General features: G+C 44.6%; 1 protein-coding gene across 3 annotated transcripts; it reads left to right on the forward strand.

The window, feature by feature from the left end:
- The first annotated feature begins 4162 nt into the window (after positions 1-4162).
- On the forward strand, positions 4163-15448 carry LOC144721083 (epithelial sodium channel subunit gamma-like). Of its 3 annotated transcripts, none has more exons than XM_078598452.1 (13): positions 4163-4249; positions 4595-4927; positions 6496-6772; positions 6988-7175; positions 7958-8064; positions 8235-8398; positions 8727-8825; positions 9075-9192; positions 9329-9407; positions 10274-10331; positions 11138-11199; positions 11354-11429; positions 12890-15448. In XM_078598452.1, the coding sequence occupies exons 2-13, from the start codon at positions 4605-4607 to the stop codon at positions 13262-13264; spliced, it is 1926 nt and encodes a 641-aa protein (XP_078454578.1). In that variant the 5' UTR covers positions 4163-4249; positions 4595-4604; the 3' UTR covers positions 13265-15448. The 3 variants fall into 3 exon arrangements, with proteins under 3 accessions (XP_078454578.1, XP_078454561.1, XP_078454569.1); XM_078598435.1 differs by lacking the exon at positions 4163-4249 and adding an exon at positions 4256-4383; XM_078598443.1 differs by lacking the exon at positions 4163-4249 and adding an exon at positions 4280-4446.
- Positions 15449-16044: the final 596 nt, after the last annotated feature.

Raw genomic sequence — 16044 nt, forward strand, 5'->3', positions numbered from 1 at the left:
CGTGTGTTGTGGAAGCAGGGCAGTGTGGTGGTGGGTTCACTGATGAGTCGTGTGTAGTTGAAGTGGGGCAGTGTGGTGGCGGGTTCACTGATGAGTCGTGTGTTGTGGAAGGGGGGCAGTGTGGTGGTGGGTTCACTGATGAGTCGTGTGTTGTGGAAGGGGGGCAGTGTGGTGGTGGGTTCACTGATGAGTCGTGTGTTGTTGAAGTGGGGCAGTGTGTTGGTGGGTTCACTGATGAGTCGTGTGTTGTGAAAGTGGGGCAGTGTGGTGGTGGGTTCACTGATGAGTCGTGTGTTGTGAAAGTGGGGCAGTGTGGTGGTGGGTTCACTGCTGAGTCGTGTGTTGTGGAAGTGGGGCAGTGTAGTGGAGGGTTCACTGATGAGTCGTGTGTTGTAGAAGTAGGGCAGTGTGGTGGTGGGTTCACTGATGAGTCGTGTGTAGTGGAAGTCGGGCAGTGTGATGGCGGCATTGGACATGGTACCTTAACTACTTTAGTCCAATTGCAAAACATGCCGTCTTTATTTATGTTGAAACAAAATTAATTAAAAAAACATCTGAAAAATATTTAGAGTTGCATGAGCTGTCTTTAATCTTAAGTAACTGTAGGCGCCACTTTGGCGAGATGTCAACTACCTCGCCTGGTATACAGGAGGTCGTGGAGTTTGCATGTCTCTCACTGTGGTTCTCCGGGACCTCCGGTTTTTCCCTCCACATTTAGAAACATGCATTTAGAGTAGTTTTGCTGCTATACATTTCCACGTGATACGCCACTTCGTTGAGCTATTATTTGTGGCCAGGTCGCTTCTCAAAAAGAGCTATGCAGCTCAGTGGGCCTTACCTGGTAAAATAAATAGTTTAGTAGAGTTTATTGACTCTCCCTGTGATTGGATGCCCGTTGTGGTAATTCCTCACTCTGCAGGGCGCTGGTGCAGTGCCACCTGGTGGACACAAAGCGGTTCTGCAAAGTTCAACATCCACGAAATACGGCGGGCGGGTTTTCTGTGCCGTCCTTCGCAAAGTTGTAATACACACCAGGGGCCCGCCCGTCCGCCCCTCCCTCCTTCCAGTCAGCAAAACTCTTTTTGTACACATATATATAACATAGTATGATGAGGTTGTATTGAAATACTTGTTAATGATTGAAGAGTGTGTCTGTTACTCAGCAAACCACCATTAGGTAGCTACCCATATACATGCCTATGAAAAAAAACTGGTAATCACGACAATTTTTTTCCAAAATGCAATTATTAAACAGGCACCATGGTGTTAAATTGCACTTTTAAACTTGTAATTCACTCTTTCTCCCTGGCCTTCGTGTGTTATGAAGATCAAATGCCTGAAATGCACTTATACATACTATAATCACCCAGGAATGTCTGTTCTTAACGCTCGTGACGTCACTCCACATCAACCAGCCCCCTAATTAATATTCATGAGCAGGTGACGTCACCCACCCTCCTCATTAATAATCATGAGCATGTGACGTCACTCCACATCGAACAACCCCCCCTCATTAATAATCATTACAAGGTGATGTCCTCCAAATGGACCCCCCTCCATTCATAATTATTAACGCATAACGTCACTCCACATGGGGGCCCGAGGCGCCTCCTCCCCCCTTCTCGGCATCAACTTACAACTCGGGCTGAATGATAAATCGATTTCAAATCGAAATCGCTATGTGAAACAATGCGATTAGTAAATCGCAAAGGCTGCGATTTCAAAAGTCCTATTACTTTCTTATTGGAATTGTTTTATTTTTAGTTATAACTTTATTAATATACATTAACAATTGTTATATGTTTGATTGTTCTATTTCCATTAAAACATTTTAATAAATACATGTTGGAAGCAATTCATATCTTTTAAGTTCTCATCCTTGCATTAGAATATATAGAGCAGTTCATATATTGATGGTATCATGTGGTAATGCTCCATCACATGTTTTAAATCTATTACACAGTGAATATTGAACTGAAGCTTGACTTAAAACAAACATGTAATCGCAAATCAAATCGCAATATTTGTCGGAAAAAACACAATTAGATATTTTCTGCAAATCGTTTAGCCGTCCTTACAACCCTCACTACAAAGGCAGAACCCTCACGTCACGCGATCTCCGTAACACTGTTGAGACATAGAAGTAAAAAGGACGTCATGATGAACAAGGGCTTATTACCTTAAAATTAAACAGGTCTGTGTCACCACAGCCTTACAAATTGCAAACGAATGGATCGAATGGATGCAATGAATATCACGTCGCGTTGTGCTTTTCGCTTGCAAGTTTCAGTTTTACTGCAATACACCCGTCCTTGGACGGGCAAAAGGCTAGTGTATATATTTGTGTTAGCTTTTAATGTCAGTGTTAATGACGAATGTGTTTTTTTTGTTAAAATAGATTTCATACGTTCTGACTACTCTGCGACCCTGCTGCAATGTAACCAAATTGAAAGCTCTACTTTCATTACACCTCCGATTTGCGTGGTTGACTACGTACGGTGCAAAAGAAGTTCAACACATATATAAAATGTCGTAATTCATATCGGAAAAAATCCTCTTACCCGCAACTCAAATTGTCCGCGGGAGATGTAGGCGATAAAGTAAAGTTGGGTAAATTCGCGGATAAGGAATTAATTGCATTGCACGATTTAAATTCCCCATTATGTCAATGCCAATTCAGCCCCAACTGTAGTTGTGTTAAGCCGATGGGGCTGCCACAGCTATAACACACGGTCGGTAAATTGGGTGCCACGTTGTTGTTGATTATACAATGAAGTAATATTGCAAGATGAGTTAGAAGAGTTGTTAATTTTGTGAAATCGAAGTAATTTTGACTTTGGGCAATTATAACCGGCGGGCAGGAACAATTGCTGAATGGCAGGCAAAGGAGGAGAACACATCACAAGGGGGGGCATCGTCCACGGAGATGCAGCCATGGAGATCGGCTCGCGTGAAGACGCTGCTGGCCTCATTGTTGCACCATAGATACATGCGGATTGCTGATGACAGGACTGCATTTTATATATATTTTTATCATGTTGAAATTTAATCGCATTTCACCTGTTTGCGTTCACATGGGTGTTGTTATATTTCGCTACAATTGGGAAGTCATTCCGTATTTTAATAATTGTGTATACATTGTGATTGTGTTTTGTTTCGCATCGACTTTCTTTTGTTACCGATGTGTGATGTATTTAAATTCAGGGATACACTGAAAATCAGACATGAATAGACTCAATGAGCTCACACCTGGCTCTAAATATTTACACTTATATACAATTTAAACCCAACAATCTCAAAGCGCTTTCAATAAAAAAAACACACAGACATGATAATAAACAAGAACAAGAACTGGTTCTGGGGAAAATAAAGCATTAAAACAAGTCACAGCCAGCGTAAAGACAAAGTACACTTCGCGAGGCACGAAGTGATTCAACTTATTTAGTTTTTCGTAGAGTAGAGCATGGGGTCGGCAACCAACATAATAGCCCTTTTATCGAATTTGCAAAAAAAATACTCAATGTTTTAAGAGCCGCAATGCACTGTGAATACGAGAGACGGTAGATCCTTGGTAAATAACGTCACGAAGCATGCCTTTAAGAGCCGACTGCTGATTAGGGAATTATGATGATGGGGTTGGAGTTTAGGGCTATAAGCAGTGTAGGCTTACATCCGAGTCTGCGATGACAGTGGAGTCTCAGGCAAGGTAGATTGTGCAGCTGCTATAGTGCATTGAATTGCGCTATACTGTGCTGTATTTATAAAGTGTGATTATATTATCCAAAAAACAGCTGCGTTGTGTATGGGCATTGTCATATGTGGTGCGTACAGATAAGGCATTATCAACTGGTTATGATTACACATTAGAACCCTGCTCGTTGTATTATTCATTCACATACCTGGCGAGTTCTGGCTATTTTCATTCAACGCTGGGACCTTCTAAAATCTTGCACTTGGTGCTGACAATTCAACCGGGAAGTTGATGTTGTTAACATGCAAATATAAGTACGGGGTCTACGATTCCAATTTTAAAGTAAAAAATAAATAAACATGGCAAATGCTAAATTCGGACTGTTATGCGCATTGATTACGTGGGGCGTTGAAGCACCAAATGAAAATGTTCCGCACAAAGAGTGGAAGCCTCGAAGGGGGATGTGCGCTGTTTGACCAGAATAACCTGTTCCTGAAATTAACATTTCAGTCCGTCCTACCCACCAGCAGCAACCCACCTCTTTCTGCTGGCTTCGTGGTAAGTCGCAGTCGTGTGTCATGCAGCAGCAGCACACACTGAGGCAGAGAGAGCGAAGAGTGGATGGCAGCGAATGATAGCGTTTATTTCTCAGAAGTTGAATGCCCCCCAATAAAACAGATAACCCACCCACTGTGAGGAAGCAACACGACACTCCTGTTTACAGCTGAGCACACCACTTGCATTCACTACACGAGGTAAATGCCCTCGGCATCCAGAATAGCTGCTGCTGCTGCAACGCTTGCACATTAAGTCGAAAGGGGCAATCGTCGATCGTCGCCCGATGAATCGCGCGTCCTTGGCTTAAGACCGCGTTGCCCCCCCCCGGTGTTTCCTTTCTCACAGCTGCGCTGCAATGGCTTCTGAGGGTGACTCCAAGCGTGTGCTCCATCGGGTGAAGGACACCCTCAAGATCGAGGGCCCCGATCCCTCCATCACCGACCTGCTGGACTTCTACCTAAACAACACCAACATGCACGGCATGCGCCGAATCGCCGTCTCCAAAGGGCCAATCAAGAAGACGATTTGGATCGTGCTCTCGCTCATCGCAGTGGCGATGGTGTTCTGGCAGGGCATCCAACTCATACAGAGCTTCTACTCCATCGCCGTGTCGGTGACGATCAGCTACCAGAAGATGCCCTTTCCAGCCATCACCATCTGCAGCCTCAATCCCTACAAGTGAGTGGTTTTCTGGATGATTTAATGAGTTGTGCGTTTTGCATTTCCACGCAGAGTTTTGTAGCCTATAATAAATACACATCGCCATCAGCCACTGCTGGATGAAGCACCCTTCCAAGTTGCCATCTATCACGTTCAATTGATGTACCGATCGTTAAGATAATTGATCCGTCTCCACTGTGGACGTTCCCTCGGATTCGCTTCCTTCTTTGGCTGCTCCTCCGTCGTTATTCTCAGCCACCGTTCGCTCGAGTGACGTGCTGCCCAAGTCCCACTTACATTTCCGAACACACAACATTGTCTAGAACCGGTACGTGTTTTCTAACACGTGTTTAATCGCATTGGGTCTTCGGTGTGATTCCAAGCACATACATCAACTGTGCTGCTGCTGCTGCTACAGATGCAACCGGTACATTTTCAGTATTGTTACATGTGGACTAAAGTAATATCTAATAGCAAGTAATGCGAAGACAAATTAGTACGGGTAAATTCAAACACCATAATCACTAACGGTGTGTTAAATATATTTTTTGGTTAAATGCCGCGTTCATAAAATTCCTACGTCAAAAAAAAATATATCCACATATAGTACAGTAATGAAATGTCAAAAGTGGTTCACACACTCATCTCGAGTTTTTTATTTATTTTTCATTACGAAAATATTAGTTAAATAAAATTCTAAAGCGCTAAGCTGGTAACACTAAAGTACGTGTATTTTAAACATTAACAACACATTTAAGCAATAACATGAAAAATAAGAATACGTTTTACCCTTTCTGGCAATAAAACAGGCGTTATGATGTTCAAAACACCAACTAGATACCCTTTGCAAGGAATATCAAGTCTGCATTAACCACACGTACTCGTGGTGAACATGCAAACAAGCGTGATCTAATGATATATGCCATTGTCTTTGAAACTGGTGCAGATTTGAATCCTTGCAAAAGGTTTATTTGGTGTTTGAACATCTTAACACCTGTTTCATTGCCAGAAAGGATAAAACCTGTTCTTATTTTTCATACGTTGATACCGGCAAAAAGGTGCCATGATCTAAGCAATGTCGTTTGGTGCCAAGGTTTTACACGCAGGTTTCTGTTGTTGAGGCGAGGCAATCTTTGTGCAGGACTGGATTACGTTTGGTGGGGGCTGGGGCCGTTATAGTTTTGGGGGCAGGAGGGGGGCCTCTTTGTCGATGTAATTCCTTACCTGACTGTTTTATCTCCCACCCATATCCGATACCCCCCCCGCGCCCTATGTCATTCAACTTGGTCATTTAAAATCTCGTTTTAAAATGCGATTCATAAAATGTAAAGCTAATTCAAAGTTCAAATGATCACATTTATTTCAGGTTTGGCACGTAATTGTTCGAATACACATTGTGATATCAATGATTTCATGCAGCAACTTAACCTACAGGATGTATCGCAATGCCTACAAGTATTGCGCTTGAGCCTAAAATCCGCGGCGTCGATCCCTACCCGGCCAACGCGTACCAAAGTTCAGAGCGGGGCACGGCGCTTCGTCTCCGCCCGATCTAACGACGCCTCCTGCGACTGGCGCGCGTGCAGATACAATCAGTCCCAGGCTCTGCTGGAGAAGCTGGACAGGAACGCTGCCGTGGCCCTGCACAACATCGGCATCGCGGTGACGAACCTCAGCACAGCGAAGCGGGACGACGAGCCGCTGCCCATGCCGCTGGTGTGGCTGGACACCACGGTCACCAATCAAACCGTGGTCACCGATGTGATCAGCGGCAAATTCCACGTTGTGCCGGGGGAGGTGGAAATGAGGTCGTACTTCAGCCAAAATTATCAGTCGTCCGAACCTCTTATCGCTATTGAAGTGGTAAGTTTGCTCTTTACAAACACTGTTGATTGCAGTTATTCGCATTCAATTTGTATGCGTTGTATGGATTTCCCTTTATGCGTGTTTTGTATTTCCATCCAAGGCTGTGAACAAATGTCCAAGTTTCAGTTTGATGCAAACGTAAACGTTGATAGAGGTTTAATGCACTGACGATTTGCGCGCGTGTGTGTCTGTATGCGTGTGTGTGTGTGCAGTGTGGGGAAGAAAAAAAATGTATCTACAATGCCTTCACGTCCGCCATTGATGCTGTAATGCAGTGGTACCGCCTGCACTTCATCAACATCATGGCCATTGTGCCCGAGAAGGATAAGGACAAGCTTGGGTACAGTTCCGATGAGTTCATTATCGGTTGCCTCTTCAGCGGAACTGTTTGCGATCCCAGGTAAAGCCACTGCCTCTCCCCAGCCCTGCGCTGACATTGCACTATTAACTATTTAAACTAATTATTTTACCAGGTAAGGCCCACTGAGCCATATAGCTCTTTCTCAGAAGCGACCTGGCCACAAATGATAGCTCAACTAAGAGGCTTATGACATGGAAATTTAATGCAGCCAAATACTCTAAACGCGTGTTCATTCGAAATGTGGCGAGAAAAACATGGAGGTCCCGGAGAGAAAAATCCACGCGAACAGGTGGAGAACACGCAAACTTCAAATATACAGCAGGCGTCAGGGTCGGGATCAAACCCACGACCTCCTGAATACCAGGCGAGGTAGTTGACATCTCGCCACCTTGACGCCCAGTTGAGCCACACGCCAACAGCCACACAGCCAACGTATACTGCGCATGGCAGGTGAATCGGGGGCTATTTGTTTATGTTATATGTAAAATAACTTTTTTTGCACGATGGTATTTCAAGTATTTCCGAACTGTGAAGCAACAATGCGATTATTGGAAGGGGAAGAAAAGAACTTTATAAACACATACTATTAAAAGAAACATGGTTAATCAATGCATCATTAATATTTACTGTACCTTCAACAGCGTGTCGTTACCAGGTTAATGATCGGTAAAAAAAGCATTGAATCTATGGAGGCTCGCCGTTAAGCGATTAGTCGTTAACAGGGGTTCTTTGGTAGTATGTTCTACTCGATGGCAATTGGTGCTTCAGTTGCAAACGTTTAATCATTTGTTCAAATGAACTGCGACCTTGCCCTTTTTCAGCACAAGCTTCAAGAAGTTACAACATCCAATCTTGGGAAATTGTTTCACTTTCAATGACGGACGCGATGGGAAAAGTTTGGACATTGCCTCCGCCGGCATTGACTACGGTGGGTGCTGCATTGCGCGACCCAACACAGATGCAATCTTTAAATCTTCGAGATGCTATTTTTCTTTATTCCCTCACTGCCCCACCTCTCCCCCCCTCCATCACACAAGAATAACATTTTGAAAATCATCTACATTTTAAAACCTGTCAATGTTCGTTTGCAATTTTCAGGGCTGCACATGATTCTTAACACGAGGCAGGACAATGCCCTACCCTACCTGGCCATGGGGGCCGGTGCCAAGATTGGCATCCACCTGCAGAATACAACCCCCTTCATCGAGGCCGTGGGGATCAACATCCCCCCAGCCACGGAGTCTTCCCTGGGACTTCGAGTGGTACTCGTGAACACGGAACGAAATGATCAGGATCAGTATAATGGGTTCGGGTATCCTGGTTGTGCTCTATATGTTTCTCTCCGATGTGTTTTCGGGTTGCGCCGTGTGTTGTTGTTGTGGCTTGGTACGATGTCTGACGTTTTGCCCCACGTGCCGGGAGCTTCCGCAGGAATTCTCCAAGAAGTGGAGCGAAGTGTTGGTGGGGGGCGGGGAGGGGCATCAGGCTGAACAACGTGCAGTATAACCAAAGGAACGCATCGGAGAAGCAATTTAAGCTCCCTTTGAGAAGCTGACACTTTTTGTTGTTGTTTCTGTTAATTTTTTATAGTACGATGTCCAAAAACTCGGTGAGCCTTACAGCGACTGCACAATGGACGGAAGTGACATCGATGTAAAAAGCCTCTACGACAGCCCATACTCGGTGCAAGTGAGTACCTTGACAACTGTAACTGTGTTGCACATCATGAACTGCCCTTTGCCCCGGCAGAACCTCAGCGTCTACCGTGCTTTTGGTTCACGCGAATTGAGCGTGACCTCTTGTTGCAGCAGCCCTTTTGCCCACTTCAGCAATTGTTTCTTGCTGTGGTTGTCCCACCTGATGACGGACGCTTGTGTTGTGCCCTAAATGTCGTGATTTAATTTATTTTATTTTCTACCTACGTGACTTTACCAAAAGACCTGCCAGAACTCGTGCTTCCAGTTGGAGATGATCAAAAGCTGTGGCTGTGCCAATTACGAGCAACCACTGCCTGAAGGATCTCGCTTCTGCAACTACGACAACAACCCAGGCTGGGGTGAGCGGCTCCACTCAAAAGCGAAGTTGGACAAATGTTAATTTTGTACATTAACCGGTCCCCTTTTGTCTTCTCGTGCTCCGAGACGACAATGATTCACGCTCTACTGCTTTCTGTTCCACCTTCCCCTTTTCAGAGTACTGTTACTACCGCCTGTACGACATGTACATTAAAGAGGAGCTCAAGTGTATTCAAGTCTGCCGACAAATTTGCTCGTGAGTGTAAAGAAAAAAAAACACGTCTCGGTCGCATTTCTACTGAACTCCGCCTGTCCCCACGGTGATGCGGGAGAATGGACATCGCCGGTTCTGTTGTCTGTGAAGTTGTTTACAAATTTACGCCACTTAAAAATGACCCACCACCTCTTCACTTTGACTTTCAGGACACGTCGGGTACACGGGCCTGGCGGATTTATTCGGCGTGCGGTTGTTTTTTATGTCACCCAACATTCTGCTGCGGGCCTTTGTTCATGTGTACAGCAAAAATCGAATACAAAAAAAGTATTTAAACAAACAAAAAAAATCACTGATAAATGGGATAATGTAATGAATAGTGCTGTGGATAATAGGAGATTTTTTTTTGCGGACTCTACAGCTCCCACAAATAGAATTTGTGGGCAATTGGGTCGTGGATGAGAGGAGTTCTCCTGTACTGTGCTGCCTTGTGTCAACAGCGTGCAGTGCTATGGCTCACACGATTACGAGCCGTTTCAATGCACCACCTACTAAGGCGGTGCATTCAAATACGTTCAGCTTGAAGGCAAGGAAACCACAGCCGAACCTAAACAAGGCTGGTTGTTGTAATTACTGGCGAAACGTCGCAGTGCTCGAATTGTAAATGTTGTGGGTTTACTCTCCATGACACAACTGGTGTGCTGAACTCGTAACGAATTGGCCACGTTTTGTTTACGTGACAAACCGTACTAATTGGCTGTGTCGGGTGGTGGTGGGTTTAATTACACATCTATATTTACGCGATCTAACCCAAAAATCCTCTTATGGACTAAAGGGATGTCGTTTGAGTTCAACCTCTGGTCGTATGACCTGGGATATTTGCATGATCTGTTAGTATTGTCGTACAGGGAGACGGAGCACGAGGTAACTTTGAGCCTAGCTGACTGGCCGTCCAAAGCATCTAAGGTAAGAGCATAAATATCATGTCTGCTTGGCCTAACCTTTTCTGTCGCTGTCGGGATAGGCTTACATCCGCATCTAGTCTGAGGTGTCAGTGAACCAATGGCGATTAGTTTGGCCAATTAATTGCACGCACGTGCATGGTCCACCCCTAAATCGCATCCACCACACAAACTATGGCAGCAGATGCGGATATCCGATGCACAAATGGAAAATAAATCAAAACTCCAGGAGTGTGCGACTGTGGTCATCCGGAACCAGACCGTACAACGTATAACGACGCAATGCCCCGATCCACACATACGAAGGAGACATCACGGTGATACGCTCTGCTACTGCTGATGCGGTTGTCTGGCTTGACCACCTGAATGTGAAATTGTAGTTGCTCTGCATCTACATCAGCAACCGTACGAATGAGAGAATTGCACGCACGTACAATTGCGCGCTTAATCCTCCGTAAACACCCGTCGCTAAAACGTGGACACCTTTGCAAACGAGATGTTCCAACCTCAATGGATTGTCCAGATGGAATAGTTGAACAAGTGCACAGCTTCACAAATACCCAGTACTCAACTATGTACAGTACTCTAATGATATATCATGGGCAGTACTGCAGGTCGAGTGTTTGATTTTTTAATAATTGACCCTCCAAGTTTGACACCACAGTATGTGAGTAAAACGTATTTAAAATACATTTAGGTGTCCCGCAGCGGTTGCTAGCTCACGTCGAGTATAACACGTGGGTTTCCCACATTGATGGCATTTGTCACGAGCATGGAAGACAAAATACTTGACATTGGCTGTGCCTCCAGGGGTGGCTGTTGCGTGCCCTTTCTGAAGAGCGAGGACTGCCGGCCAACGACACACTGAAGCCGTGAGTATTTAGCCAGAGGTGCCAACGAGAGAAATGTTTAATTCGCATCTACATTCAAGGCCATTAACGTGACACCAAATGATTTTGCTTCAATTACAATAAGGGGCTTACAATCACTGTCATTTCTTTAATATTCCACGTTTGCATTTCTCAGGAGCGACATTGCCATTGTCAACATTTACTTCAAAGATCTCACCCAGAAGACCATTTCAGAATCTCCGGCGAGCAGCGTACGTCTTACGTGTTTTGTTTAACACGTAGCAGTCGGCTTTCATGATCGATATTATTCGTAACAAAGTTTTGTTTTGTTGGGTTAGATCGCGTAAATAAAAATGTGTCGGTAACCCACCACCACCCAACACAGCCAGTGTGTTGGAGGATTATTGTAAATGTTGTGGGTTTACTCTCCAACACACCGGTGTGCTGAACTAGTAATTAATTGGCATGTTTTGTCTACATGACAAACCTTACTAATTTGCCATGCTGAATTAACGACACATTTGTATTTACACCATCTAACCCTTGTGTGCTTTCACGAAGAATTCCACTTCTAGAATATGAAATGGAGACTGAACACATCGGGACTGCCGCATCGGTTTCCGCACTTGTGGTGCTGCGTAGCTCTTCTATTTTTTTTGTCTCCTGGTTTGTACCGTGCGCACTATCCAGCACGACGTCTGATGCTTTGCTCTGTGTGCCACTGAGCGACACGTGGTACAACCCTGAACCCCATCGGGTAGCCGAACCCAACCCATTAATGCATACTCTTTGGTTCTTTCGGTAAAGTCACGTATGTAGAAAAAATAATAGATCGCGACGTTTCCATCGCCACACAAGCAATCGTCCTCAGGTGGGATAGAGATCCAATCCATTAACTGCAGAACTCCAGGAATCGGCGTTGATATCAGGGGGAAGCATTTGGTGGGCCCTGTAAATCCGTGGCGCACCGCAGAGGCTCTATAATCTGTAAAACAAAGTGCCGTGGATTTTCGAGAGGAGCCACGTTGCGTGATTCCAAACAATTCAGCACAAATAAATGCGCGGATTACAAAGTTGGTGCAGCTGGCAACTGGATGAATTCGCCGCTTCTGGGAGAGAACCAGAAGTCTACGAATTAATGGGAGGAGCAGTCGCAAACCGCCAATAATCTGTGAGGTTCAGGGAACAGCAGATTCTTACATCGCAAATTATTGAACATCTGCAATTATTTAATTTAAAATCCTGTGTATTTGTACGTTCATATTTTTGTTTATCCTTGCATAGGCCCCTAAACCCTCCCTTCAGCCAATACAAGTATATGGCCCTGAATGTTCGATAAAACTATCCAAAGTGATTTCATGGGGCAACATCTATACTGCAGCTGTGGCTGTAAAATTTTTGGCTATAACCAGAGGCCCAACCAAATGTTTGGATAGCCTTTTTTATGCCATTGACCATTTTTGAGATTTTTTATTAATGCAAATTGTAACAAAAAATGATTGTCATTTTAGATACATTTCATGATTTGGAAAACGTTTATTTCCAATTTGATACTCTCGGTAAAAAAAAAAGCATCCCCTTCATCCCCCCCACTCCAAAACGTTGGGTGCGCCAACAACTACAACCACAACTCCAGAACAATAGTAGGTGGAGAGAACCGGTGTGCAGACAGCCCTTGTGTGGCCTCCGTGGCCCCCCTTACCGTTTTTAGATCGTGACATTGCTCTCCAACCTCGGCGGGCTTCTGGGGCTCTGGCTGAGCTGCTCCATGCTGTGCGTCGTCGAGGTGCTGGAGATCTTCTGCGTCGACTTCCCGTGGATCCTGCTGAAGAAGCTGCTCACGACGTGCCGCAGGACGTTCGCGTCCCTCGTCCGCGGCCCCGACCCCGCGCCCTCCGTCCACTTCCCCGTTCAGTTGCCCGTGGGTGGCAGCCCAGCGGAGGACCCGCCCACCTTCCACACGGCGATGCAGTGCCCGCGCGAGCCCATTCCGACGCCCAACACGCCGCCGCCCCAGTACGACACCCTGCGCTTGCGCCAAATCGCCGGCTACGTCCCCGACGAGGGCAGCGACGGAGAGGATTAGCGCGGAAGCCGTCGGCGCTCGTGTCGGGGGTCGGTCCGGAATTGCCGTCGTTAAAGAGCTCACTGGCGTGGCAAATACGTGAAAGCGAATATAAGCAGAACTCTGTTCTGTGCCTCCGCATGAGAGTAAAAATAAGTTTTAGTTCGACAGCCTATTGGCTTTCCAGATAAATAGTATCGAGCAATTACCTTCCGGGTCTCATCAGCGGAGTTAAGATTTTCTATATGATGTCAGATTAAAAGATATCATGACAAAAGCACGCCATATAAACAATGGGATCCCATTCAATGCAAAAGGCTGCAAAAAGCAATGTGCTTTTGTCCAGAAATTACGGAGCAGGATAATGTTTAAGTCATTGTGCCTTTGAAAGAAATACTTTCCTGAAACCTTAGCCTACTATATAGGGTGTACGAAAATATATAATCCATTTTAATGCAAACTTATTCGGCAGCATTTTGAAAGGCGTGGTTGAAATTTTGCCAAAATGTTCCCTTAAACCATTGAAGTGACCTTCAGCGGTGCAGAATGGTTCAACCATTCAAGACTATCACCACCTGGAAATCTCTCAAAACCCTAGGACATGTGCTGCCAAAACGCCACGACGGACATGTGTAGGTTTAACAATGTTACCCATGAGATCAAATCTTCATACCACAGTCCCACGTTTGTGGGTGTGGAGTTTCACAGTTTGATCTCAAAACTGATAGTCTAATTGTAATGTATTACCTCATGGATGGAACATTTTAAGGACACCCTGGATACTCGCCTGTGTTGAAATCAATGGTGATAGGTTTAACACCGTCAGATTTGGCACGGTACATGAAATACAGAAATTAATATTTGGTACAAAAGATGTATTACCGGAGCCATCAACATAAGGTGTGTACAGGATTAACTGCACTTGTGGTAAATGCTATGTTGGGCAAACAGGAACAATGATCAGCACGAGACTAAAAGAACATCAGAGATATTTAATACTCCCAAATACAACTGTCAGCAGTAGCAGAACACGCGTGCCAACAAGGACACCCAATTGATTTGGATAATGTTGAAGTTCTGTGCAAAACCAGCTACTACTGGCCAAGACTAATTAGAGAATGTATCGAAATTGAAATAAATAAATAAAAATGCAACTGTTTGGATAGCTCCCGTCTTAGTGCTGCGTGGAAGCGAATCATCAAAGAATACAAAGAATATATTGTTTAAATGCACGCCGATACAAGCCACCATACTTCCATAGGGATTACCGTTGGTACAGCTATTTTAATACACAATGGATAGGAAGGACAAGATCAAAGGGCTCGCATAATGCGCATGCATAATGTACGTTGACTCATTAATCCCCCCCCCACACTTTGCGCAAAAGTGCAGAAGCTTGGTCACCACATCTACGCCTCTATATAAGGAACGAAACAAGTGGACTTCTCCACAAATCTGGCTGTTGTCTGATGAAGTATGGTTGTAATTACTGGCGAAACCTTGTACTCAGATTGTAAATGTTGTGGCTTGGCTCTCCAACGCACCGGTGTTGCTGTACTAGTGACGAATTGGCCACGTTCTGTTTGTGACAACCCTTACTAGTTGGCTGTGTCGGGTGGTGGCAGGTTTAATGACACATTTATATATTTACGCAATATAACCCAACAAAACCTCTATTATGAATGGTGATACGGTTGATGAAAAATAAGAAAAGGTTTTGACGCTCTGGCAATAAAACAGGCATCAAGTCTGCATTAACCACCGATACTTGTGGAAAAACATGCAGACAAACATTATCTGATAGTATACGCATTGTTTTTTAAACTGATTGGCCTGCACTAGAGACAGCCTTCATTTTTCAACATCTGAGAGGGTAAAACTTTTTATTTTTCATTATTTTTGATACTGCCAAAAAGGTCCCCATAGGTGACGAGGTTGTTTTAGTTCTATGCTCGTCCACGGCCGCCACCACAGTGGATCAAGTTTGATTTGAAATATGGCCTCGAATTGTACCTCCTCAATGTGCCGCCCACGATTGCCAGTTTCCGCATTGATGCAGCAGAGATTATGCTGGACGGCCGTTAGTGGCACGCAACTATGGTCCTCCTGTAACTTACAATCGTACGGGAAATTGTGGCGTTTCCATCGCTTTGGTGATCGCCAATCGCAAAATGCACTCCATAAAATCATTCAGTCATTCAGTAATATTTTGCCTCTGCATTCTTGTAATCTAACGTCTGCTGGTAACGCAAACATATTTAAAGTTTAAACAATGTTACATTTTAGGTTGGTAAATTAGTTGATCGGAAGGTCCGTGTGTTGTGGGATGAAGTATGGGTACTCCCTTCTCTTCCAAAGACGTCTGGTCAGGGTGGAAGAGTAGGCCAAATTACACTCTGGAGGGGCTGTCTTGACCTCCCTCTAGTGGAGGCATTTTTTTATACAATACTGTGCCAAAAATTAACATCAACATCCAGATTGCAAGTGCAGTCATTCCAGAACGTGCCAGTGATTAACGCTGGTAGAGTTTGGCTGAAGAATAATGTTTGAGACTGCCTCTAGCAGGTTTGTGGCCACAGAGATGTGCAGTGTCTCACCACCACCCCAGCAAGTGCCTTCCTTGACAAGTATCTCAATTCTTGATACAGTAATCTACTTTACAATCCTGTAAACTATTGAATGATTCGAGACATTATAATGTACAATAATGACGATATATTTTGGCCCGTAGTGTGAAATGGTTAACACATTTCTGTAGTGTGAAAAAAGTGAACATTTCACGTTAGTAGTTCCAGACTTGT

This window comes from Lampetra planeri, chromosome 1 (genome assembly GCF_965212315.1).
Source record: "Lampetra planeri chromosome 1, kcLamPlan1.2.h2, whole genome shotgun sequence".
Classification (NCBI taxonomy): Eukaryota; Metazoa; Chordata; class Hyperoartia; order Petromyzontiformes; family Petromyzontidae; genus Lampetra; species Lampetra planeri.

Excerpts from the sequence above, each read along its gene's own strand:
- LOC144721083 (XM_078598435.1), top strand. The coding sequence starts at position 4,313 with ATGGCAGCGAATGATAGCGTTTATTTCTCAGAAGTTGAATGCCCCCCA. Across the intron at positions 8,065-8,234 it reads CTCCGCCGGCATTGACTACG|GGCTGCACATGATTCTTAAC; the intron begins GTGGGTGCTGCA and ends TGCAATTTTCAG. Across the intron at positions 8,399-8,726 it reads CTTCCCTGGGACTTCGAGTG|TACGATGTCCAAAAACTCGG; the intron begins GTACTCGTGAAC and ends AATTTTTTATAG.